This window comes from Rhopilema esculentum, chromosome 9 (genome assembly GCF_057945365.1).
Source record: "Rhopilema esculentum isolate cy_ngs chromosome 9, ASM5794536v1, whole genome shotgun sequence".
Taxonomy (NCBI): Eukaryota; Metazoa; Cnidaria; class Scyphozoa; order Rhizostomeae; family Rhizostomatidae; genus Rhopilema; species Rhopilema esculentum.
In genome coordinates this window covers 1,086,137-1,113,254 of record NC_142823.1, presented here as the reverse complement: position 1 = coordinate 1,113,254, position 27,118 = coordinate 1,086,137, and the positions used below count along the sequence as shown (strand labels likewise).

General features: G+C 38.1%; 1 protein-coding gene across 2 annotated transcripts in view; it reads left to right on the top strand.

The window, feature by feature from the left end:
• The window catches only part of LOC135689090 (uncharacterized), a 106,903-nt gene that overhangs the window by 77,771 nt on the left and 2,014 nt on the right, over positions 1-27,118 (top strand). For both annotated transcript variants that reach the window (XM_065206205.2, XM_065206204.2), the window contains exons 44-75: positions 1,739-2,074; positions 3,791-4,129; positions 4,540-4,863; positions 5,652-5,984; positions 6,388-6,708; positions 7,022-7,380; positions 7,845-8,139; positions 8,356-8,679; positions 9,022-9,351; positions 9,845-10,180; positions 10,567-10,896; positions 11,260-11,910; positions 12,252-12,572; positions 12,828-13,157; positions 13,546-13,878; positions 14,636-14,935; positions 15,341-15,667; positions 15,981-16,227; positions 16,583-16,828; positions 17,153-17,310; positions 17,585-17,914; positions 18,359-18,685; positions 19,019-19,675; positions 20,054-20,383; positions 21,071-21,724; positions 21,986-22,156; positions 22,365-22,520; positions 22,636-23,211; positions 23,501-23,545; positions 23,983-24,100; positions 24,477-24,631; positions 26,769-26,976. In XM_065206205.2, coding sequence (XP_065062277.2) covers positions 1,739-2,074; positions 3,791-4,129; positions 4,540-4,863; positions 5,652-5,984; positions 6,388-6,708; positions 7,022-7,380; positions 7,845-8,139; positions 8,356-8,679; positions 9,022-9,351; positions 9,845-10,180; positions 10,567-10,896; positions 11,260-11,910; positions 12,252-12,572; positions 12,828-13,157; positions 13,546-13,878; positions 14,636-14,935; positions 15,341-15,667; positions 15,981-16,227; positions 16,583-16,828; positions 17,153-17,310; positions 17,585-17,914; positions 18,359-18,685; positions 19,019-19,675; positions 20,054-20,383; positions 21,071-21,724; positions 21,986-22,156; positions 22,365-22,520; positions 22,636-23,211; positions 23,501-23,545; positions 23,983-24,100; positions 24,477-24,631; positions 26,769-26,976 — 10,267 coding nt within the window. The remainder of the gene's footprint in view (positions 1-1,738; positions 2,075-3,790; positions 4,130-4,539; positions 4,864-5,651; positions 5,985-6,387; positions 6,709-7,021; positions 7,381-7,844; positions 8,140-8,355; positions 8,680-9,021; positions 9,352-9,844; positions 10,181-10,566; positions 10,897-11,259; positions 11,911-12,251; positions 12,573-12,827; positions 13,158-13,545; positions 13,879-14,635; positions 14,936-15,340; positions 15,668-15,980; positions 16,228-16,582; positions 16,829-17,152; positions 17,311-17,584; positions 17,915-18,358; positions 18,686-19,018; positions 19,676-20,053; positions 20,384-21,070; positions 21,725-21,985; positions 22,157-22,364; positions 22,521-22,635; positions 23,212-23,500; positions 23,546-23,982; positions 24,101-24,476; positions 24,632-26,768; positions 26,977-27,118) is intronic.

Here is a 27,118-nt window from a genome sequence, read left to right as displayed (position 1 = left end):
TGAGGGGCCTAGGTCCGTTGTGGCGTCTTCCACTAGTCTGTGGAGGAAGGGGGTTGAATAGAGCAAAATTTTAGGCGACACCCTTTTTGCTGTAAGAACATGCTCCTGTACCAACAAGGAACGCCATTTGTACCAATAGGGAACGCCCATTACTAACATTTGGTTTCCTAAAGGCAGTTTAAAAATCAAAGAAACACGTCACAAAAAATGCTTTGCCAAATATTATGCCTTCCCAAATTAATTTCTCATTAAACTTGAATAAAATGGAAATTAGATCCTGCCGAGAGAAAGCTATTGACTCTGACGGCCCCGACAGGCGTTTGTAAAAACTGTTCAAGCGCTTCACTTTGTATTTGTGAAATGAAAAGACACATTTTCTGTATATATTGGATACCTGTAACTCTGTATAGGAACATGCACGTCTTGTGAGAAGGTTCCTTTGGCTGCCCCCTGTGTTGATGCACATTTTTCTACCCAATGGAACTGTTGCTCAATCGCATTTATTTGGCCCAAACATGTCCAAAGCCTGTGTACACAGTTCATCACCATGTCTGTACTGCTTTCTCCCGTCCTTTGTCTCACCTTACTGCTTGGATTAGGTCAGCGAGGACTTTTCTCCGCGTTTGCTTCATTTATTAGCAATCTGCAAACACACGAGGTTGTCTTGTGGCTATCTTTTTCATTGCTACGTTAGCCGATTGTATGCGCAAATAATGGTTTTTCCATCTGTGATTAAATTTTAACCCAAATTCACTACCATGTGCCAAAGAACAAGATATTGAAACGAAGATTCGATTCAGATTTTGACCTCACGTTCAATGATAATGGCGTCATCACCGAAGTCCCTCTCAACCATCCCTAATTCTATTTCATGTTTTATCTTCCCTTTATAAAGTGAGAACCTGTCTATGGTTTTTCTATCACAAAGGTAGAAAAAACCAGCTAAGCCTTATGCCAGTGATAAAGAACTACCAATTCGCGTTATTGGTTCCTTTATGTTTTTCACAGACATTTTACCGGGTTTTATTGTTTCCTGGCAGCTAAGGATTAGAATTAAAAATAAGAATATCGACGTAAAAGGCCCAATAATCTTTGAAGTGAGTGTTTTGAGACCCCTTGTATCATTCCCAGCCTCCTCGGGCTGATAGCCAGGGACTCCGTGTAATTTCATTAGATTATACTTTTCCATCAATTAGCTCCCTTGAATACCCTTATATTGCATGCTAAGACAGCCCCCCCCCTCTTGAAGCGGTTAACTAACCATCCCCAGTATCGTCGTAAATCCAAGTCAAAAATACTTAATCTGCAAATATTCGCAAAAGCATTTTCTTGAATATAATTTCTCGGTAAAAAAAATTAACAGATTTTCTTCTTGAGGTCATTAGCCCTCACATTGGATTAGTTTAATCCTGTTGACATTTGACGATTTTGGAAGATTTTTTATTAAAGGACATTGGCAATCTCGATTCTGACATGCTTCTGTTTTGGTTCATTTGTGGCGTTCTTGTTTTGCCAATTCCTATGCCATGCAGTCCCTGGTGTCTGTGTCACAAGCTCGACACGTCACAGTAACGTTGTTATTTCGGCACTAATGGTAGCGTCTTAAATTTGTTTTATACGAAGTGGGTGTATTTGATGGCCTTTGTAATAAGTTAGTCTATTCGAAAAGCGTTTAAGAAGTTAATCCTTTTGTTGATCTCAAACTCTATTTACAACCCACGGTTTTTCTCTTTGGCAGCTTATACAACAAGATGTGGTGCAGCAACAACCTTTGTACGACAAGGTCATTCGCGAAGGTGAGAAGATATTGAATGGAACCAGTCATGGACCAGAAAGAGATGCACTGCAATCGAGGCTGGATAATTCCAAGAAACGATGGGAGGAAGTAAAAGACGTTACTGAGGAACGCTGCAAAGATATTGATGAACTGTATCCAAAGAGTAAGTCATTCGATGAGTCGTCTGTTACCTTCAGTTGCTGGCTCATGAAAGCTGAGACACATCGGTACGATCTCATGAATTCGCCACTTACCGCCGACAAAGATTTTATTCACCAAAGGCAGAGCCAAATTGACGTGAGTAAATCTTTTTTTTTTGATTAAATGTCGTTTATTCGAGCTTAAGCATAGAACTGTTTTGTGTATTGCGAACTCAATGAATCACGAGTCCAGAAATCATGAATCCACAAGTCAAAAAGCACAACTCCAAGAATCGAAATTAAGAAATCAAGAATCAAAATTCAGGAATAAAGAATCAATATTCAGGAATCAAGAACCAAAAATCAGGAATCAAGAATCACAATTCAGGAACCAAGAATCGAAATTCAGAAATCAATAATCAAAATTGCTTCATAGTCAATTATTTTTTTCTTAAACTTTCAAAACCATTTTTTAAGACACCTTGTCTCGATGTTGTCTATTTCCATCTTTTTTTCTTATTATCCTTCATTCCTATTTTACCTCCGTCATGAAATGGTATTAATTACTTCATTCCAATTATAATTCCTATGGACCGCTTCTATTCCTTTCTTTCTGCTCACCCACACTACGCAACACCTGCTTGTTTCTATTAAACCTGCTTTCGTATATATTAACATTCACAATAACTCATTGTCATCACTTCATCATAATCACACGCCTAAAAATTCGTTTTTAAGGTATGCAAGGAGCGTTTTCTTGAACGTCTCGCTGCGAATATTAACCGTAAACACTGGTAGTGATTAAATATTGAACAATCCAACTTTTAACTGAAAGCCTTTGTTTATCAACAATAACCTTTGTAGTGTTTCATATCACAGCAATCGCACTTTTAATGTATTTAATGATTCTTACAATTTTTGTTTGTTCAAACCCTGCTAGTAATCTTAAGTTGAAAACTTTTTCGGCGTCCATTAAAACTCCATTAAGGTATTCCGTGCCACCGTGAATTGGAAACTGGTGTCTTCAATCAGATTATAATCCGAATCATCTATCGGGGCCTTAATAAGTACAAGATACACGTACAGAATTTAGTTTGTTCGCAGTACAATCCAGGTCGGTCTGCGTCTTGTCAATAAGAATTCTTCCCTGTGTTTTGTTAAATAATGTTTGGAAATCAGAGTGTGGAAAATCAAGGCATGTTTAAAAGTGGAGAAAGAACAGAGGATGGGTATTTGCAACAGAGGGATAGGGATTTGGTAAGAAAGATAGCCTTGAAATAGGCTGTTTCAGATTTGTTTTGAGTTTCCACGCAATGCATGCAGATATTTTTGGTTTTCAGTTTTGAGTGAAAAACATTTATCAATCAGCATTTTCGATCTTCACCTGCAGTTTAGCAGATGCTTGATTAGTGATTTGGAAATGAAGTAGATATAATCATATTGATAAAGCAAAACTTCCCTGTATGGCAAAAAATACTTGTTGGTGCATGTTACACGGACCATAGATCAGATTGCAGAAAAAAACCATATGAAAATTATAAACTGTAAACTTCAATGCAAAACCATCAGACACGATGTTGAGGTTGTGGAGAAGTGCACTTCTCTGTTGCATTGATGCCTAGCTACGCATTAAGAACATTGGTTTTTATATAATTTTTGCCTGTTTTCATTCAATGATGAAGTTGATCTTTTCAAGAATTTGAAACAACATTGTTATCTTTTTTCGTCTTATGTTAAAAACCTCTCGTAAACACCTCATTCCCTCCTGCAGTATAAGTATCCTTGCTCCTTCCTTTTGCCAACAGGTTTGCAGATTTCTGTATTTTCTTTGGTTTTTTGGTTTTTATTACTTCCATTTTTCATTTGTTCTCAGCATTTCAAAGAAGATCTTAACCAGAATTATCAACTTTACGAAGACATGTCTGCTAATGGCAAGTCACTTGTGAACGAATGCGATTCCCGAAACGTGACGAATGGAGTTGGTCATGTCAACGGGCACATGAAGGACCTAAACGGACGATATGAAGACTTGAACAGTTTTGCAGACAATGAAAAACAGAGAATTCTAGAAGTGGGTAAGAGACTCGATGCCTGCCAGATACAACTAACTCCGATTGAGGACCTGATAAGAACTGCCAAACGCACAATGGAAGAACAGACTTTGTTTCAGGATGACGAGGCTAAAGGAAAACAGCTGGTTGATAGAATAGAGGTAAGTAATCAAGGAGACAAATCTGCTTGCTTAGGCTAGTGATCCAAAATTGTTGCTCTCCAAAAGGCATATTGTATTTTATATTCACTATATCTAAATGCGTTAGAATAAAAGTAAGCTATAACTAGTTCTAAACATTTGTTGAGAAACAACTTTGGCCAACAACAACCTCCCCCCCCCCCCCCTCTCCTTCCGCCTACTCCTCTTGAGTTTCTAAATATTTTACATCTAGCACCCTTCGTAACATATCTATTTGGTAGATTGGCTGTGTCCTTTCAGTGTTTCAAATCTAGTTCTGTAAGTTTCATTTTCAACATTATCAGGAAGGTTATGCAGATTGTGAACATATCTTATCATCCACTGTCATTGTAAGTGTCGCTTCATTTCCAAATTTCCAATTCACTTTGAAGGAATTAAAGAAAGAATTTGAGAAAGAAGAACCACATCTTGAACAGATTTGCGATGAATTCCCAAAGCTACTCAAAGATCTCGGAATCCAAGTCGAACCCGTGGAACAACGATTCAGGACTGTTAAATCAGATTTTTACAAAACCAGATCCGATCTATACGCGTTTTATAACATAGCTGTGGAAGAGGTGTCCGAAGCTGATAATTTTAGGAAAGTTGTTATTGAACTGTTGCTATGGATTCCAGTTATTAAGGAGAAGGCTCAAGTTGTGAAACCGCTTGACGGAAGTTGGGAAACATTGAATGAAAACATGAGTGACTTGGAAGTATGTTTAAGACTGTTTTGTTCTTAGATGCTTTATTCTTTGTCATTTTGTTTGCATGGATTTCAATAACTAGATTTGTTATAACTTGATAAATTTATACAATTTTGACCAGGAAAGTTGCAATTCTGAATTTATTGGGAGGCAATCATTTAGTATGTATATATTGATTTTTCTTTTTAGATAATTCAGTTTAGTTAAGATTTTCAAAGCAAAGAGACCAATAGAGAAAAGTATTTCGCGTCATATATGACCTAAGTTGCGCCTTCTAGTAATAGAGCCAGGAGCTCTATTGTGAATCCTTACGTCACTAGCAAACCCTACTTTGTCTTACCAGGCCTAAGCCTTTCTAAAGTTATGAAGCTGTTTCATTGCTTTCACTTGTCTTACAAAAGCTTCATTTGCTATGCTCTTCACGACTCCATGAAATCTGATCACCCATCTTCAATCAAAGTAAAGCTAAATGTTCTTGAACCCTTCAAGAAACACAGCCTCTACCCTATAAGCATAGTGTGCCCTCAATCGTATGTAGTCTTGTATGGTGTAAATGATACTTGAGTCCTTTGAAAGTTCGCTAATTGACGCAATATGTCTGCTATAGGCCATGTTTTCAAAATGACCAGAATAGTAGTTATAAAATCTGTCCAGAATGTTAGTTATAACATAGTGTAAACGTCTCATTGTAACATCTGTCCGGTTCAAACAGTATCCGGTTCAAACAGTATCTGGTTCCAACAGTATCCGGTTCAAAAAGTATCCGGTTTTATATGTCTTTTCTGGCACTTTTCCAGGCATTGCATCAAGAAATTGTTGAGCACCGACCATCACTAGAGAACGCTCGTCAGTCTGCCAATACGCTGATCAGTCTTAACCGGGACAACCCTCGCGCATGCTCAGCAATAAACGAACGCCTCAACAATATAAGCGTTCCGCTTGCTGACGTAATGACCCTTATTGAGCAGCGACAGAAGAAGATGGAGAAAGCAAAAGAGGCTCTTCATGGCTACGAAGCAGAGAAAAAACCGTTGGAAGAATTTATCACCGCTGCCAGTGTGAGCCTTGAAGAAATGGAGCCCTTTGGCCTTGATGAGGTGGAAGGCAAAAAACAAGTGGAGAAACTTAATGTGAGTTACTAGTTGAATTTTTATTAAGAAAATCTGATTCCGCCATTTATGCCGAACTGTTTATTAATGCTGTTTTTATGAGTGTAAGCGATCTGTATAGTAAGATATTACGCAATGTGATTTTATTGACTTGCTGTCGTTGTCTGCTCTTAAGTATTATTTATCTATTCATTCGTTTAGAAATCAAAGTTAATGGTGTCTTTCATTAACAGTTATTTTCTTTAATAACAATCACATGTGAATATAAAATTTCTTAGTATAATTAGCAGTTTTTTTCATACATATGCATACATTGTTTTTGCAAAGCTTTAATGTTTGTGATTTCAAAACCATTATAGTTCGTTGTATGCAGCTCAATAAAGACAACCTCCCTATAGCTATTTAAATGCATCTTTCTCTTCAGGATCTGGTAGATCAGCTTGATAAGAAGAAACAGGATTTGAGAGCAACGAACAAAGCTGGTCAGATTCTAATCCGACATCTCGACATCCAAGAGAGCATAGAATTGGAGCTGGATAAACTCAGCGATTCTTGTTATGTTGTGTTCGACAAAGCGAAAGATAAACGCGACGAAACTAAGGGAAATCTCGTGAAAGTTACACAAATCCTTGAAATCATAATTGAGATTGAAGTTTGGATTGAAAAAAATTGCAGGAAGTTGGAAATCTTGAGTTATCCGACAACTGATCCTACAACCATGAAATCACAGCTTGAAGAAATCCAGGTAATCTTTTTTTAGATTGAAAAATCTGTTTTTTCAGAGTTCCCAGCTCCCTTTATGGTTTGTTTGAATTTGTTGAAGCGCATGTTACTAGAATTTGTTATATGATCAGGTTTTTATTATTTTTCATATCACTGTTACAGGATTGTTGGTATTTCTTTGCAGCTATCTGTCTTTTGCTTGCTTACATTTTCTAAACATACGGCCTCTCAAAAGCGTCATACGAATATAGAGAACTTAATTTTTGCTATGGAAGGATTGTCAATCCACCAAACCTTTGACCTTGTTAATGAGCTTGTTATGTCCTCTTTCGTAGGTCATCCGATACGAGCTGGCGAGGTTTGCTCCCAAACTTACTCTTCTGTATGACATAACCGAGCAACTTGTGAAGATAAACGCAACCCACCAGAATGTTGTCGACTCTATCAACCTTCGCGTCAATGGCATTAAGTCACCACTTGACGAGAGAATTCCAAAAACGCTTGATGAAAAAGAGGCTATTCTACAGGCCGCGCTTTCATCATCACTGAAATTTCAAGACGAGATCGGGGATCTTCTTCGATGGGTGAAGAAGATGGACGTCGCTGTGAAGAGTCAGAGTCCGTTATCTGCTGAAGAGGGAACATCGAAGAGACAGGCAAATGAACAGGCTTATATCATGGAGGAAATTGCCAGGTAAACTAGGTTATAGATATATTATCATATAAAGAATGCCATGAAAAAGGCCTCGGCACTAGATCTGCAAATTGAAGAATGTATGAAGATTAGCATTGTCATTATTGCCTAGAAGATCATCGTGAAAGGCTCTTCCTATCATCTCTTTGTGTTCCTGTGGCCCACCATGAATTCTTAACTTAAGCTTACAGAGATACAGAGTGACGTATTGTACTACAAGGGTGTTTTTGAATGGTTCCTCGAGTTATAATGTCGTGTACATAACTTTGCAATGTACCAACTTGTGTTTAGTTTGTTAGTTATTGGATGGGATAAGTCTGTTGAGATTCGTTAAAATTCCTATAAATGCCCTGACCCACCTTAATTGTTATTATCCACCTTCAAATGTGTTGACGTGAAACATGATGGTGCCGATTTATGCAGATAAATCATTTCGTTACGTAACAAATGATTTCGATTTGCAGAAATAAACCAAAGATGGACATGCTAATAGCATCTGGCGCTGGTGACGTAACAGACGGAGCTTCTTCTGAAGCTTTGAAGGAGATCTCAGACTTGCAAGAGCAGTGGATTAAGCTCAGCGAGGTGTCTACACAGCGATCTGATGCTTTGGATAAAGTTGTTCTGGTCACAAAGCAGCACGAAGAAAAGAAGGCAGCTTTTGGTCAATGGGTTAACGCAACAAAGCCAAAAATTGATGATCTTGATGTGATGTCAGTTGAAGAAGAAAAATTGCAGGAACAGGAGAAAGCTATCGAGGTTTCATTTTATGGCATATTATTTCCATCGACAAACTAAATTCATTGGCAAATTCCATATATGTTATTTTAGTTGGTTATATTCACGAGAAGTACTACGAAGTTTTCTTCAAACGCATCTTAAATATTTAATCGTGTTTGGATCTATCTTTCTACGATATTTCAAGACTTGAAAATCTCTCCATCGGGAAATTATCTCCGTCTGGTTTACTTCTAGGAACTTGTTGCTGATGTACAGTCTCACCAACCAGATTACGAAAGATTATTGGAGACCGGAAATTTCCTTGTCGAGAATTGTGCTTCGGATACAGAGCCTGTAGTGGAGGCTCAAGCTGACGCAAAACGAGACTGGGATGACATAGATGGAAAACTGAAGACTGCCTCAAACAAACTGGTGGACATGAAGCAGGCGTTGCAGCAGCTGAATGTTGAACTCAAGCCTGTGGAGGAGACTTGTAACAAAGTTGAGGAAGGGCTGCAGAATTCTGCGAAGTTCGGAGTAGATATTGAAGCTGGAAGGAAGGAAACACAGAGGCTGCAGGTAATGTTATGTATAATATTGGGGTAAGTCATTTGCAGACAGGATTAATGCAAGTTATGGATTTGCTAGTGAGATCCCTAGTCGGAGTTAATCGATACTCACAATAATTGAACAGAGTGATTATCAAATTTGAACCGGATATTTTTTAAGTGTTTATCGCATTTGGAAGTGATATTGATGCTCAAAGAAGCTAATTAAACACAGAAAATGGCGGATATTTTTTGTTTAAAACCCAAATTTGTTCAAGTGATGTAAGACACTAAGGTCCTTGTGTTTAAGTTGTTTAAAAATTAATATGTTTGTATTTTCATCTTTTTTAAAGTAGTGTCTGTTTTTTGATAGGATCTCTTGAAAGAACTGAAAGATCGAAAGCCAAGCCTGGACAATTCGCACAAACTTGCTGTTGCAGCTGTGGCTGTCAGCAAGGAGCCTGAAAACATCGCCGCTATGAAAAGAAGAACTGATGCGGTCGACCAACGGTATGATGATTTACTCGAGGTGCTTGAGAAGGAGGCTGAAAAAACCGAGGCTGCTACTAACGCAGCCAACCAGTACAATGAACAGATCAGCGATATTGGAAAACGAATGGAAGATTTGCAGACAAAGATGGATCGGCCATTTGATCTTGCCGCTGATGCTGAGAAGGTGAAGCTGGGTTTGGTTGAAGTAGAGGTATGTCCTACATTGTTTTAGAAACTGTCCCCAATAGCAAATTATGGTAGCGACTTCGTCTTGCAATGTTGTATTCAGCTACAGTCTACATGCTCAAGTTTTTTTAGCTATTGAATCTAATGTTCAGAAAGCTGATAATGATAGTCCATGGCTCGAAATGTTAATTTTTAATGAAATTAATTGAAGATAAATCTGTCTCTATTCTTCAGAGAAATTTGCTGCTGCTTGTCACTGCATATTGCCGAACAAAGATTGCATTGATTAACCAAGTGCTATATGTTTCGCAAAACTTCAGTGATTACTTGTTGTTTTACCTATGTGCACAACTTGTGATAAATTTGAATAAGATGACTTTTAGGCCTGTAGTCTATCGGTACTTTTAATAGGTTAAGGTAGGTTTGTTATTAAAAATTGTATTTTATGCTGTGTTATTAAATGATAGCAAAGTCTATTTATTTATATGAACTAATTGAAAATTATCTGTCGGTTTCAGGAACTTCAGGCTGAGGCTAGCAACATCGAAGGGCTTTGCAATGAGGCGAGTACCCTTGGTGACGAAATCATTCAATTCAACGACCTACCGGCGGTTGAAGAAGCCATCCATAAACAGGTTGATGAGGCGAGGAAGCCACTCAGCGATATGATGGAGAAGCTCAACGATCGGGAATCAATGCTGAAGGAACAGCTGCAGCGAACGGGAGCTTTCAATGATCAGTTGGAAGATTTCTCAAGAAGGCTGTCAAATTTTGATACAAAGATTAACGAGCTGCAGAAGGAACCCATTTCCGCTAAGTCCGCAAAAGTTGCTGATTCGATAAAGGAGCTTGAGGTATGTAAGGTCCATCTTCTTTCTGTCTAAAAATCAAAACGGTACCTTGCAAGATATATGTGAAAAAGTTTCCTTGTTTGCTGTTGTAAATTTTGTTGTGTCTCCTTCTTATTCTACTGCTTGCAAATTGTAATTATTTTTTGATGCACCAAAGCTTCCCATTCTACACCTGTTTGCTGTCCTTTTCTTCGTTTCCTGTTTCCTGGCTCGAAATTTACCCTTTCCTTCCTTTATGCCTTGCCCTCTTTTATTTGAAGCTTCATCTTTTTTCCTTTTCGTTTCTTGCTATTTCTTCCTCCCGTCCTTTGGTCATCAAAAATAGCTGTTGCCTGTCTGATTGTATTTTATATTACCGTTTAAGTATTGTATATAATTCTTTCTCGTAGGCTTTTGCTAAAGATTTGGAGCAAGAGAACCCCCTGTATGACAACGTACTCAGTTCTAGTAATAGCATGCTTGAAAAAATTGAATCTCCTGAAGAGAAAGCTAAGCTCGAAGATGATATGAAAGCACTTGCAAGCAACTGGCAAAGGGTTCATGAAGATTTAGAAGAAAGAAAGAAGGTACTGGAAGAAGTACATGACAAGGCAAAGAAAATGGAGGATGCTAAAGATTCTCTTGACAATTGGCTATACGAAACGGAGAAAAAGCTACGCGATTTGAAGCCCATTTCTTGTATTCCAAGTGAAATAGAATCACAAAAAGGAGAATTGAATGTGAGTATATCTTGTCAGGTTTCGTAACCCATCAGGGTATGCCTTTAAACTCTTCTCTAATTTTTTTCTATTATTTCCTCTTTTCTATTATGATTGCAATAAACTTGGATATTTCAAACTAGTTGTCAGTCACTGAAATTATTCGACGTAGGCATGCTATGTAATTTCTGTAATTATTCACAAAAGCTATGTACTTTTACTTGTATTATGTTCATCATATTAATCCTTCCCAAAATATTTGCTGATTTGAAATAGCTCGTGTATAGCCTAGCGGTGTTATTTGGTTGACTGACCCGCAGAATGTTCGCAGAATGTTTGCAGACTGCCCGCAGGGTGACTCTTTTTATTTATCTCTTATCTCAGGCAATGCGATCAGACTTTGGTACCAAACAGCCTGTCTTTGAAGAAGTTTTTAATACTGTTGGCGAGTTGAAAGATTTGTCCCAGGAAGATGAAGATGCAGTAATGTCTGGATTTGAAGATACGAACAAAAACTGGAATGACGTCAGCGAGTTGTTGAAAGACCGCCAAAATGCAGTTGACCACATGGATAAAAAGCTGCTCGATCTTGACAGCAAAACCAAGTACATTGGAGATGTAACTAGCAAAGTGAAAAAGGCACTGGAATCAATTACGGTAGCTGACTTAAACAGCGATGGGCTGGAGAAGGTCAAAGATGAGATGTCCAAGTTGAAGAAGAAGCTGGAGGATTTGGAACCAAATGTGGCATCAGTAGAGGCAATTGCAGATGAGCTGCAGACGTACCATGTCAATTCTGACGTAACGCCAGTTTCCAAACGTTTGGAGGGCATCAGGGATGAATATGAGAAGCTGAGGAAGAGTGTTAATGATAAATTTGGAAATGTAGATGATACGGTAGCTGATTTGAAGGATGCTGAGGCAAAGGCCGGCGCAGTTGCGCAGCAATTGAAGGATGCTGTCAAAAAGATGGATGAGAATAGACCCAAGGAACTGATTGTTGAGGATCTGATTCTTCAGGCTGAGGAATTGAGGGTATGTAATTAAAGAGTTACCCTTCTAGGTAGATTTAAAAATAGGAAAGGCTCTGGTTTCATTTGGCATTCTTCTATGAGATGGATGAAAGTAAGGACTTTAGAGACAAGAGATCTGTGGATTTGTTGTTGTAAAATGTTAGATATCACTGCAATTATAGACGATATTTGTGCGAATCTATTTTTGATAAATAATTAACTATTTTATAAAGTATACTTGTTCTCACTTTTATAATATTTTTATTTTGGAAATATTAGGATAATAATCCTAACATACTCCATGTAGTTATGGTAGAAGTATTTTTATGTCTGTGCTACAATCAATGTTTTTTATTGAATTAGGATGTCCAGTCTGGACTGGAGGAAGCGAGCCCGCAGATAAACGAAGTTCTTCGCAATGGAAATCAGTTACTCAAAAATGGGTTTGGCGATGAGAAGCTCAGCAATAACCTTGTTTCTATCACTGAAAACAGAAGAAAATGCAATGAGGAACTCCCAGCGTTGATTGAAGAATCTCAGAGACTTGGTGAAGAAGTGAATCAGCTTAACAATGGATTGAAAGGGTTAGGCCGTAATCTGGAAGGAGTGGAGAAGAAGATTGATGCTTTGCCCGTCATTGGAAGTGATGGGGAAGCAATTAAGCAACAAATGGAGGACGTTAAGGTATGCAAATAACAAGAAAAACTGTAGAAAAATATTTGCACTAAATCATTGTTTTACAATAAGTCGATGAACTCGTTTTCTTATGTCAAAAACAGCGAAATAGTATTTTGGCCCTTTATCTGTTGTCTTTGTCTTTAACTTCTCCGCAAAAGATTATTTTGTATAATAGAAAAAAGTTCAAAGTTTTCTATAAATGAAAAATTCTGTGTTAGATATAATTCTTTGTAAAATTTATCCCTTCATATCGATCTGTAGGAGCTACGGTCGGATGTCGCACAAATCCAGTCCTCTGCATCTAAAATCAACTCATCACGAGATGAAATCGTCAGCAAGCATCCGGACTGCGATTCATCTAATCTTGACCAATCTGTAAACGATCTGAACAATCGACTGTTAGATGCAACTCAAAAGCTTTCTGACCACCAAGGGAAACTGGAAGAGGCACTGGTTCAAAGCGGCCAGTTTGGAGAAGCAGTAGATTCGTTGTTCAAATGGCTAGAAGAAACTCAAGATATTGTAGACGGACAAGGGCCTATTTCAGCAGCTGATCCAAATGTTCTTAAGGCCCAAATAATGGAACAGAAGGTATCAACTTGAATTTCGAACTTAAACGACCTGAATCTTTGTGATAATGGAAACGAATATTTTTAATATTCTGAAAGTGTCCCATATCGGAATTTCGCCATTTTCCAGATGTCGTCTCTCTTACAAAGTAAAGTTTGACAAAATTCAGTTTTTAACTATTGTCTGCAATTTTCACTCAACCTGCTTACTTTGCTTTTTTTTAAATTCGAAGTTCATTTCAGCATTGTCTATGTGTAATTTTGCGGGAACAACATGTTTTTGAAGTTTTTCATAGTTAATTTCTATTCGAGGTCTTTCAGTGTTCATGTCGTGAATTTCATAAGAAGTTACAAAAAATTATTTCTTTACGCGGTTCGCTGAGTTAAAACTTCTCTTTGTTGTCTTGTAGCTTCTTAGCAAGATGTTCGATGATCGTGCTCCCAGTTTCAACTCGATGCTTAAAATGGGCAAGGAGATTATTGAGTCACAACCTGACGAAGAAGGAGCGTCAAAGACCAAAGAAGATTTGGATAAAGTAACAGAACTCTGGAACCTGCTAAATAGCGATGTTCAGGATCGAAAAAGTAAATTGGATGGATTGCTGCCCGTTTCGCAGGAATTTCTTGCAAAACTTGATTCAGCTTCAAAAAGTATTGGCAATGTGAATGGCAACCTTGATGACAAGAAATGGCAGCCACGTGCCACTGAAGATGACATTGCAAAGCAGATTCAGGAACTTATGGTAAGACCTATACCTTGTTAGATGTATAAAGACAATTCCAGCTTATTCGCGTGTATCACAAAATTATGGAGTCTCTTTGTGACATGGTGTGACATATGCATATAAATTAGTTGTCATTGTTTGGTTAGCAATTTTATTGACACCAATGACCCTGGTGATCCAATTTGTCATGACACCAAACCCTTACACTTTAAGTTGTGTTTAGTAACACTGAAGGCTCTTCATAAAGAGATAAATTTTGTCATTATTGCAACAGTCTATCTAACTGACTCTAATCTATGAATCATAAACAATCTCTGCTACATGGTGATTGTTGCCTGCCTTAAGGCGTGTACAGCTGTGCCTATAAGACATTGAATACTTTATGTTAGACCATCCCAATCATCACCAGATATGAATCATATTTCTACAAAATTACGCCCGTGATAAAAGTAAAATTTAGTTTTCCCCAACACCACTGAAATAATCCTGGTTTTTTACCCCTGATACTACAATAAATTAATAAAGTAAATTTTTTTACATTTATACACTTCCTCCCTTCAATTCGATTTTCTAAAACGTCCTTAAACTTAATTCTGTGCAAAATAGTACCATCCTTCGATCCAGCATCTGCGTTTTCAAGAACAAAGAATCACACGCTTCGCAGACTAGGCTTGTCCATGTAACATTTTCTATGAAAACAAGCTTGTCTATCGTAGCCTTTCATAAATCGAAAATGACTGCATAAGACGAATGTATGATAATTTAATCTTCGCAGGATCTTGACAAGGACATCGGCCATACAGATAACCTAGTTGAAGAAGCCGTAGTATCTTCAGAAGCATTGCTCGCCCAGTGTACTCCCGATGACGAAGAGATCATCACAAACAAACTGGATAAACTGAATAAAGACAATGGAAATTTGAAAGAAAAGAAGGAGAATATGCTAACTCTTTTGAATGATACGCTTGACCTTAGCAAAATGTTCTTTGGACTTGACAAGGAAGCCAATTCGGTGTTTGTGGACGTGAACGAAAAGCTTTCGGAGAATGAAGTCGGCGAGGCTGAGAAAATCATGGTCAGTTTAAATGAAAACGATTTATCTCAGTGACAAGCAAATACATAATTAAAAGAATAAAAAAGTTACATTTAAGTATAACTGAAGTCAGCTATGAAATAGTATTAAAGATATTATATTCCTCAATCTTATAAGCGACGAAAGCATGCAAGATAATTTTTTTTTTCGTGAGTGGTATATTTACACGATTCTGCAACGCTTTACTATAACTCAATCAATAGAGACCCTATTATTTTTCAATCGAGTTCTATTTTCTGCGTCGGAGAAATTATATTGTAACTAAGAATACAGAGTTCTAGAAACCCTAACTGCTGGCATTGCAATTTTGTCTTGTACTTTTAGCCATAAAGAAGGATTACAAGTGTTTATTTTGAATGTGTTCGAATCAACTTTATTGTATTTTAGGCCCTTCAGAAGCAGGTTGCCGGGCTTCAGCCAGTAATTTCAAAATTGAAAGAAGTCGACCAGAAATTAGAGAAAGTTTTACCTTCCTCTGAGTATGAGAAAATCAAAGAAACGACATTCAAAGATCTGGAGGAGTACGCAAGGCTGAAGCAATTGACGGATGAAAAGGCCAGAAGTGTTTTAATGGGAAAAGAAAAGGTTGATGATTTCAATAACGAACACGATACACTTTCTGCTTGGCTAAATGACGTAATAGACAGACACCGAAGTCTGGAGCCCGTAGCAGTAGATGCGGATGTTGTGAAGGAGCAAATCAAAACTCACCAGGTATAATCTTGCACTTTTGAATGAGAGGTATTCAGACTGTGAATTTGTCTATACATTGTGGGATTGTAGGCTTACGAAAGAAGCACGGTTTGGTTCCATTTCTGGTATTCCACTCATACTGTAGCAAAACAGTGGATCAAACTAGCTGGGTTGGTTATATCGGTTAAGACCGATGAGATTCCGATTCCGGTCTTATTATATCTGCAAAGATGGCCTTTTAGTTCATGCATGTACCTGTTTACAGTGCCCTCACTGTTTTGCTTATAAAGTAATGTAATTATGCCTTTTTCTAATTCAGTGATTCTCTTTTTAGGAATTTCTAACTGAAATAGCTGCACGTGATGCTCAATTCAAAAGCCTATATGCAGCATCAAAGAAGTTAATCGCAGCGTCGAACGAAGACGAGGAAGCTGCCATGAATGAGAAAATCGAAAGCCTCAAGCATCGTCAGACATTTTTAGATAATGCAACCTCGCAGAGGCAGACAAATTTAATCGAAGCCCTTGTAATGGCGCAGCAATTCTCTGATATTTTAAAAGAAGTAGAAAACAGGCTTAAAGGTTTGCTATGTAATGTTATCATTATATCGGTTCATTTGTTGCGCAATTTTAATGAGATTACCTTTCTTCGCACATTGACTTCCGCATCTTGTTTCCTATCATAATAGCTTGCTCGTTGAAGGCTTCCTCTTTGCAGGAGTGCTTGTCAGTTTTATCTAAGTGTTTTTATATAACATCATTGACTTGGTTTTCATATCATTGTAAAGGGTGAAGGAGAATTGAATGCTCTATGGCTGCATTGCATTTGAAACCCTAGGCAGGCGTCTGACTGTATTTCTATAAGATGGCTACGCATTGCGATGAACAGCGTACATCTCTTTTCAAAAGTTCTATGTTTCTTACGTTTTATTTACAGTCACAGAAGGCATTTTGCAAAAAATTGACGACGAGAAGTCCAAAGGAATTGCTATTCAAAAGGAGAAAATGAATGATCTACAGGACGGGATTGACCAACTGGCCCCGCTTATTGACACGCTAAGGAAGACTGGTGATGATTTGATCCGGCTCAGTGGACCAGGTGCGGCATCAAATCAAGTGAAGAAACAAGTGGAAGATTTAGAAGATCGTTGGGACAAGCTCAGCAAAAGAGTGCAGGAAAAAGGTAGTTGATACATGCTGCACGCTTATATTCGTTTATATTAGCTAAGCGGTTAACATTTTTATTCGTTCACATTATGCTTATATTGGTATATAGGACTGTGGAGCTCAAGCTTTCTTGAAGAGAGTAGTATTTAATGAAGCTGAAGTAAACATTTGAAGTTTTGAAGCTTGTCTAGTACCCATTTCTGTTGCTCAACTTGAGGGCTGAAACAGCGGGTTGAAGCTATAACGTTATCTTTCTTCATCGCATCCTATTCCTTAGAGATAACTTTGTGAATCAAGTTATAACATAAAATTGAGCTAATGATATTGATTTTTTTGACAGGTATCAGCATTCACAAGGCAGCCGATCGCGTTGAAGAAGTTCATGCGGAATCCGATGAAATCATGGCTCAACTACAGGGTCTGAAATCCTATTACAAGTCGTTAGAACCAATTGCAGTCTATGAGGAGCCCATCTTGAAACAAATCGAGGAACATAAGGTTTGTAGGACCCTGTAAGCTTTGTAGTTACGGGTTTTTTGGTTGGTCAAAACCCATATGACGGAGCATGGTAATTCATTCATTCGCACCCGTGCTGGGCTGTCATAAGTAGAGTAGTGAAGCCCATGTGATCTAAAACATTCTTCCATGTATATGTCAAATTTTCTATTGCCGATGTGTTTTTCTATTGCTTAAGTTCAATATCTTTCAACTGCCCTACCTCTACCGAACCAGCTTTTTGTGTTCTTTGTTTGACCTCATTATCATCTTACAGACCACGGAGGCAGAAATAGCCAAAATTGAAACACCAGTGGAACAAATCCTTGCTTCAATTGAGCATGTTGTCAAGGAGGATTCAACTTCCCCAGTATCCGTAAACCTCAAAGAAAAGCAGCGAAAGATAAACAGTCTTCTTGGATATCTGAAAGGAGCTGCAGATAATCGTAGAAACTCTTTGGATGAGTCCCTTGATGCTTGTAAGAAATTCTGGCCGGGTATCGAGAAACTGCAGAAGATTTTGGAAGATGTAACTGCATGTCTCGATTCGGAGGAAGAGCCTCGAGCTGATCCTAAAGATATTGAAGACCTGCAGCGTGAACACGAGGTACCGTTTCAACATAGCAGTAGCTTCAAAATTTCATCGACGTTATAAAAATCTAACGTAACGCTTCGTTTCATTGTTCTTCTTCTTCTGACTTTGTGGGTAATGGTTTTTTTTTAGTCATTCTTATAGTTAGTGAAATTTTGAACCATTTTGAGATATTACAGCCTTACCTAAGGTTCTTTTAATGGTATGGAATTCCGATCAAAAGTGAGAATGTGGAAGCAGATCCCTTTGGTCGTTGCACTTGTGTTTCAACGTGCTACCCACAGCCAACATTATCAATGGGTTTATCTATCCTTTTAACCCTCTAGCCTCAAAATCCTTTTTCAACAATAGAGAAGCCTGCGAAGACAAAATCGTTTAATGCTGGAGCAACGGAAATTCGTTGCAACTAAAGCTTTCAGTATTTCTTGTCAAAATGTAGCAATCTGATTTCTTTTTCAGTCATTGCGAAAGGACCTGGACAGCAACGAAGAGAACATAAACATGCTGTGTCAGGCCAGCCCAGTGTTGGTTAGCAACGCAAGTCAAGATGACAAGGTTGACGTCCATAAGCAATTGACAGAAATCACAGAGCAGTGGGACACTTTAGAAAGCAGTTGGAGCAAGCGTAAAACCGAGCTGGAACAGATCTACGAGATTGCCGTGCAGTTCAAGACTGAAGTCGAAATAATCATTGAGTGGCTAGTTGTTGAGGAGGATAAATTTAAAAGCATACCTTCTGTTGGAGCCAAAGTTGAAGTTGTCAAGGAGCAGCTTGCGGAAATGAGGGTAAGTTCGTCATTTTTGATCATTAAAACGTTTTGTTTTTTGGTTTTGCGTTTCAGTTGATCATTAAAACGTTTTGTTGGTTGGTTTTGCTTTCATTTGGTCATTAGAATGTTTTGTTTTTTTGGTTTTTAAGATAAGATATAATATAAAGAGATTAATCATAACATCAATTGATAAGTTGTTATCTTCAAGTAATAATTCATTTTGCATTATAAATGCTTGCATGTTGTCGCAGTCGGATGTTATGCGTTGATTGTCTTTACAGCAAAGTGCAAGCAAGTTGTTTTTAGTTTCAAGTCATTAAAGAGTGGTATCAACTTCTTCTCTTTCTAGGAGACATACAGAAATTTGACCCTGAAACAAATGGAGATAACAGCTATGAGTCAAAAAGGCCAGACTCTTTCTGAGCGAGTGGACGCCGAAGAAGCGGACAAAGTTATGCTAAAAATTGATGACGTCAAAGAGAGATGGGATAAATTATGTAATTTATGCAATGAGAGGCAACAGAAATTGGAAGAGGCTTTGCTTGATTTAGGCCAGTTCTCGATGGCAATTGAAGAGCTATTGACGTGGATTCAGCAGACAAAAACTGTTCTGCAGGAGAAAGACGCGCCACCAAAGGACAAGAAGGCAATCGAAATTGAAATGGCGAAGCTAAAAGTTATTCGCAGCGATGTAATGGCGCATGAGCCAAGCATAATGACATGCAGGAAAGCAGTTCAAGGCTTGATCGATTCAACGGCTAACCAGGAAGAGAAGGGAAATCTTGAGGGCAGACTTGGCGAGCTGAACAGTGGATGGGAGGAGATAGAGTTGCTGTTGGCTGAGAGGTTGAAGGTACTCGAAGAAGCTCTAGAAAAATCCAAGCATTTCCAAAGTCAAGTCCGCGAAATGATTGGTTGGTTGAGTGAGGCTAAGGCGTTTTTGAAGGGAAAGAAGCCAACAGGAGGAAAGCCCGAAACAGCCATGAATCAAGTAGAGAAACACAAGGTAATTTGCTTGGGAGAGCTTTCTAATAATGGCATATCTAAGGCTGGATTTGTCTTTATCTTTTATTCTGATAACAATATCACCCTTTCGTTCGAAATGTATTTGCTAAGTTGTATTTCAAAGTGCAATTATTTTATGTGATAAAGCATGATGGATTCTAGAGCAAATTCAGAATTTTGTTCCACGCGAAGCAACGTTCCTTATCTTGCCATTCATCTTCATTTACACTCAACGATAATTTGTGGGCCCTTCCCTCCTTTTCTTCCTCCTGAATTAACTCTTCACGCTACATCTTCTTCATATCGTTACGATGCTTTGCCTCTCGAGCAAATATGCATTTTTAACGCAAATACTGATATCTCTAAATTCCTTTACCAGGAATTCACGAAGGTTGTTGAAGAACGCCAAGTCTCCTACACATACATCATCGAGACACTTGAAATTCTAATCCAACAAACAAGCTCAATTTCGAATGCACGTATCCTTGAGAAGACATTAAACGATGTCAAAGCATCATGGGAAGCTGTCGTGTCATTGTCAGAGAACCAAACAGTGAAGTTACAATCATGTCTTGAGATGACTATCGCCTTTTCAGATAACTCCAAGCAGCTTGAATCATGGTTGATCACAATTGAGGAGAGATGCATCGAATTCGACGCTCCTGCAATATTGTTAGAGCCATTAGGGAACCAATTTTCATCCCTCAAGGTTTGTTATTTCTCAGCAGTTACTTGTCTTCATCTTTCTATCAGAGTTTATTTCTCGTCATCATACAATGTCTTCCAAAAATAGTTGTGCGTTATCTTTTTTAGTTCCTTCCCCGAATATCAATAGTTCCGTCTCCTTCGCCAGATATCTTTGACCGTTAGGCAAATATTATACATGTCTTGGTGACACATAAAAACGCATCTGCCAATCTCTTACATCCTTTTATAGTAAACGAACATTGTTCCCAGAGGGAGATAGTTGGCTTAATTTGCTCTCAAAAACTGACGTTAATGTTCGATGGATTGTCGGCAGGGATTCCTGATTAACATATTTCAGATCACTTTTTGCAGAGATTGTTGCTTGTCCCTCTACTCTTGTTGATCGCAAATTTACATATTTTCTAACTTGTGCCTGATGATTGCCTAGTTAAGAAAGGTCCTTGAATTAGAAAACCCAAGTTAAGTTATTTATTTGTGTTACAGTATTCCCATTTTGTATTATGTCACAAATTTTTCCTTGTATTGAAAGAGAATAAATAAAATTAAGCATTATAAATTTTTGAAGACATATAATGAAATAAAATCCAGGAACAAACGCATGAAACACTTCTGGATTTTAATCGTATGCTTCAAATAAAATTGTTTTTAATACATTTCCTTTCTTATATTTTAAAATGATATTTTGTAGGAACTCACAGATGAAATCGATGGCCATCGCTCTGAAATCACAAATATAAAGGAGCTGGTAGTGAAAATAACGGACACTTGCAGTTCAGATGAGGCCTATATGTTGAACAGTGATGTGAGGAAGATTGATGAGCGATTCAAAATGATCTGCATTGATGTAAAGCATAGGAAAAAGTCGTTAGAGGAAAACAGGACGCTTGCGAAGCAGTTCTTTGAAGGTGCGGATAAGATCATGAAGAAACTGAGAGAGCTTGAGAAAAATGTCAAAGCTGATTCGACTGTGGGCAAAGACAAGAGTACTGTGAAGGCCCAGATGAAACAACATAAGGAGTTACAATTGAGCCTCAACGCACTGCAACAGCCATTGAATGCAGTGATAAAAAGCGGAAACATGCTTCAGAACAAAGGCAGCCAGGAAGAGGCTGTCGTTGTAGAAGAGAAGGAAAACGAGGTCAATGAACTATGGGACGAGTTGAGCAGAATGCTGGTAGCCAGGCAGAGGCAATTAGAAGAAGCATTGCTCTTCCATGGGATGTTCCAAGATGCTGTGCTGGCTTTGGAAGAATGGCTAAGTACTGTAGAACCAATCCTGTCTACGGGCACTGCAGTTATGGGAGATGTTGATACGGTGAAGTTGCTTATTGATCAACATAAGGTATGTTGTGCTAGGTGAATGAAGATATCCAATATAGTATTGAGCCTTTTTTGTATCACTGTAACTCTAGTGAGTGTGTGCCTTTTTGTATCGCTTAATTTTTTAACAGTTTCTTTAGAGTGCAACGATGTATTCCAAAGATCGCCTGATCTGGCGTTTGTCTCTTTCTTAGGTTCTGTCATCAACTCTTTGTTACTTTAGTATATTTCTATCATGTTTTAAAAGTTCTTTTGTAATTTTCATTGCTTCCTATCTTTGCAGCGTTTTGTCAATGACCTAAACAGTAGAAAATTGAACTTTGACAAAATCATGTCGATTGGTGAACAAACAGTGAAAGAACAGCTTGTTCAAGATCCTTCGTCATTGCAAAAGAAATTGGATGAGTTGAAACTAAGATGGGAAGCTGTTTCCTCGATGTCGTCAACCAAACAGGTAGAAAGCGAGCTTGATTTTTCTGGCCTTGTCGTTAATTCGAAATAAACATAATTGAAGAACATAAGCCTTTCCTTTTTGTTTTGCAATTAAAAAGAACCTCTAGTGTACCAATTGAAGGTGTAAGTCAAATCTGCGGTTTTTTCATGAAAGTCAGTTGATTCGGCGTATTTGAAAGAGCCTGTCTGATATTTTTGATTTTATATAGGGTCGACTCGAAAACGCCTTAGAGCTGGCCAAAGAATTCCAGAAAGGAACAAAAGACACGTTGAAGCGAATTGCTGAATTTTTGGACGTACTGAAAGCACAAGGACCGATCGTGGACGACCTTGAAGGAATCAAGAAGCAATTGGAAGATTTTGAGGTAAATTTCTGTGAATTCTATTTAGTTGTCTTAGTTGTATTTTCAACTGACTGTAACTTTGACGGTTGACTGTAACTTTAGTATGTACTTTAAAGTGTGTTAAATGCTTCCGTAGGTTCTCCAGAGGGAAATCGTTATTGAAGAAAGCAATGTAACCAAAGTTCTACGAAAAGGAGAAGTAATTCTACGATTTTGCCATCCAAATGCCTTGCAAGTGGTCCGGCATCAAATTGCGCTTTTGAAGCGAAGGTGGAATGACGTAACAGCATGGGCGAAACAGCGCGAAACTAGATTACGAGAAGGCGAAGAAATTCTTGTTACCGAGCAAACATTGATTGACGAGCTTATGGCGTGGATTGTTACGGAAGAAGCTGCTTTAGCGGAGGTAGAGACATTGCCTTTGCCTGATGATTATGATGCCTTGTTCGCATTGCTAGAAGAGCATAAGGTGCGGCAAGGAAAGGCCACTTCAAAGCAGCCGGATTATGACAAGGTAGTGAAGAACGCAAAGAAAGTTTCACCTGATAAGAGAAGGTCAGTGAGGACCCCTGGGAAGGCGCATGATGCGTGCACCGGAAAGGAATTCCTCAATCCACGAATTTCACAGTTGTCGAAAAGATGGCAACAGCTTTGGTTGAATCTGATGGAGAGGATGAAGAAGCTGCAAAAGAGGCTCGATGATATACGAATTGTAAGTGAAGTTGTTGTCACCCTGTGATCAAGGAAATATTGTTATCATTGTACCAATGTTTTGTTGTTGCACCATCCAAAATACATTGAGCTATGATTAGACATTTCTGTTTCAATTTTTCGCCTTTGGAGACATCAACCATATGTCTTGAGTCATAATTTCACGGCACCATTGCTTTAAAGAAAGGGTATTGTTCTTTGTGTTTGTTGAATTACTTCTTCAACGGATTTTACAATCGATTTGATTACCCTTGCCTAGAAATTAACTCTATTCGATTTTCTATCTCTAGAAAAAAGCATCTGCTGACTTTGACTGGGCATCTTGGAAAGCTAGGGTGAGTTTTTGAAATACGATACAGTTCTGTCCTCCTTGCTTGCTTTTATTGCAATCAATGGTGGACACCAAGGGGCGAAGGAGTGGGCTCTCAACCCCTATATTCTTGAAGACAAGGGTCTTTCCTTCTAATACAATGAATAAATGAAATGTCATCTTATCAAAACAAAAGCAAACACGCCCCCTCCCCATAATATTTGCCCAAGTATCTCCCACTGATTGCAATGTGTTGAAATGTGTTAACAAATTTTCTTGAAATTCCGTTTTAGCAATTTTCATTGTTGTGCAATATTACAGTTATGATTCTTGTAGGAAGTTTTCGAATAGCCGGCTTATTTCACCTTTTGTGTTTCTTTGTCGTATGAATTACACGAGATTAGCTCTGCTTACTATTTTTACGTCTGGTATTGCAACTCACCCTTTTGAGTTTCCTTTCAGTATCGACAATGGCTACAGGAGACAAAATCAAGGGTCTCAGATTTATGGAGAAGGAAAGACAGAAACAAGGATAACAAACTCAGCAGAGAAGAATTTGTTGATGGCATTCTTGAGACAAGTAATTGATATATTTATTATTGTTTTATCTGCTGGACTTTGTTCTTTAAAAACTTATGTTCTTTATTGCTGGAAAGTTTTTTCAAAATTCGGAAAATCTAGAAATTTCTTTCATACAAAAAACTCATTTGGAATAATTTTATTGCAAACAGTGTGATAAAAGTGCAATAATTTTCAGTTTTATTACAAAGGCTTTCTGCTTTATTTTCTGCTCCATTAAAGAATTTTCTTTTTATTTTATGTTGTTGTTTCTATTACAAAATTGTTCTTTATAATGGACCGGATTGGTATATATTTTGTCCAATTCCTGTACCTCTGACTAATCTGATTAGCAACATCACTAAGCCTGTTTCAATTAATATCTTATTTCTTTCCAGATTTAATTACTGAACGTTGGGAAAATGAACTGGTTTTCAGCATGTTTGAGAAGAATGGCCAGCTTGATTACGAAGATTTTTTCAATGCCTTGAAAGAAAAGAAAGCAGCAAGAACAAGAAAAATTACAACTGCGAAGGAACAAATTCAGCACCAGGTAAAATATCAGTGCTAAACGAATTTGTATTGTTATAATTGTAGTGAATTCGTTTTGATAACAATCGAATTTTCTGCAGCTCTAAGATTTTATATCCCATTAAATCGCATCTGCTTTTAAATGGAGGAATTTAATCAAAATTCATTTCCCATCTCTTTGTTTTCCTGCCTCTTTTCTCTCATCTCCTTCTACTTCCCCTTTTCTTCCTTTTCCCTTCTTCATTCTCTTCATTTTCTTGTTTTTCTTCTTCTTTTCCTTCTTCTTTTTCGTTTTATTCCATCTTCCTTCCCTTTTTTATCCTTCTGGTTCTTCTCCTCCCAGTTCGCCCTCCTCTTTCTCTAATTCCTCCCTCGTCATATGCTCCTTGTTCTTCTTCTTTTTCTTCCATTTTTTATTCTTCCTCTCCCTGTTTCACTTCCTCCATTTTCATCTCTACCACCTTCTCCTACTTCTTCTTCGTCCCCTTCTTCTTTTTCTTCCATTTTTTATTCTTCCTCTCCCTGTTTCACTTCCTCCATTTTCATCTCTACCACCTTCTCCTACTTCTTCTTCGTCCCCTTCTTCTTTTTCTTCCATTTTTTATTCTTCCTCTCCCTGTTTCACTTCCTCCATTTTCATCTCTACCACCTTCTCCTACTTCTTCTTCGTCCCCTTCTTCTTTTTCTTCCATTTTTTATTCTTCCTCTCCCTGTTTCACTTCCTCCATTTTCATCTCTACCACCTTCTCCTACTTCTTCTTCGTCCCCTTCTTCTTTTTCTTCCATTTTTTATTCTTCCTCTCCCTGTTTCACTTCCTCCATTTTCATCTCTACCACCTTCTCCTACTTCTTCTTCGTCCCCTTCTTCTTTTTCTTCCATTTTTTATTCTTCCTCTCCCTGTTTCACTTCCTCCATTTTCATCTCTACCACCTTCTCCTACTTCTTCTTCGTCCCCTTCTTCTTTTTCTTCCATTTTTTATTCTTCCTCTCCCTGTTTCACTTCCTCCATTTTCATCTCTACCACCTTCTCCTACTTCTTCTTCGTCCCCTTCTTCTTTTTCTTCCATTTTTTATTCTTCCTCTCCCTGTTTCACTTCCTCCATTTTCATCTCTACCACCTTCTCCTACTTCTTCTTCGTCCCCTTCTTCTTTTTCTTCCATTTTTTATTCTTCCTCTCCCTGTTTCACTTCCTCCATTTTCATCTCTACCACCTTCTCCTACTTCTTCTTCGTCCCCTTCTTCTTTTTCTTCCATTTTTTATTCTTCCTCTCCCTGTTTCACTTCCTCCATTTTCATCTCTACCACCTTCTCCTACTTCTTCTTCGTCCCCTTCTTCTTTTTCTTCCATTTTTTATTCTTCCTCTCCCTGTTTCACTTCCTCCATTTTCATCTCTACCACCTTCTCCTACTTCTTCTTCGTCCCCTTCTTCTTTTTCTTCCATTTTTTATTCTTCCTCTCCCTGTTTCACTTCCTCCATTTTCATCTCTACCACCTTCTCCTACTTCTTCTTCGTCCCCTTCTTCTTTTTCTTCCATTTTTTATTCTTCCTCTCCCTGTTTCACTTCCTCCATTTTCATCTCTACCACCTTCTCCTACTTCTTCTTCGTCCCCTTCTTCTTTTTCTTCCATTTTTTATTCTTCCTCTCCCTGTTTCACTTCCTCCATTTTCATCTCTACCACCTTCTCCTACTTCTTCTTCGTCCCCTTCTTCTTTTTCTTCCATTTTTTATTCTTCCTCTCCCTGTTTCACTTCCTCCATTTTCATCTCTACCACCTTCTCCTACTTCTTCTTCGTCCCCTTCTTCTTTTTCTTCCATTTTTTATTCTTCCTCTCCCTGTTTCACTTCCTCCATTTTCATCTCTACCACTTTCTCCTACTTCTTCTTCGTCCCCTTCTTCTTTTTCTTCACTTTTAGTACAATAATGACTAGAGGCATTTGCCTTCTATAAAACTTTCTCGCTTTTGCATTATTGTCACTAATTTCACCTGTTGGTTTAATTTAGAAATTCTTTTGACATCGAGCCGCATAAGCTCTCAAAGAATTATAAGTTCCAGCAGTTTTTTTCTTGTGCTCGCAATCAAAAGCTGTGTGAAAAAATTATATTAAATGCTGCATGTCATGAATGTAAGAGTGACCGGTATATTGACATTGCAGATTGAGACAGAGAGTGACAAGTGCTGCTGCCAGAAGAAGTTCCAAGCGGATCGTGTTGGAGTAGGGAAGGGCGATGATCTTTACTACGTCTTTGGAGAGACTCAGAAGAAATACCTGGTTCGCATATTAAGGAGTAATGTGATGGTGCGAGTTGGTGGGGGATGGTTGAGTTTATTCGAATTTCTCAACAAGCATGACCCTTGCAGAGGTATGTGTTTTCCCTTTTCTTGGCCTCTCGCCGTAGTAATTGTATAACTGGGAATTTGAAATATTGTAGTTCAATTTCGTTTAAAGTTTAAAGAGTCAATGTTTGATTTGCTGGAAAAATTTCGAATTCTTACCTTCCCATA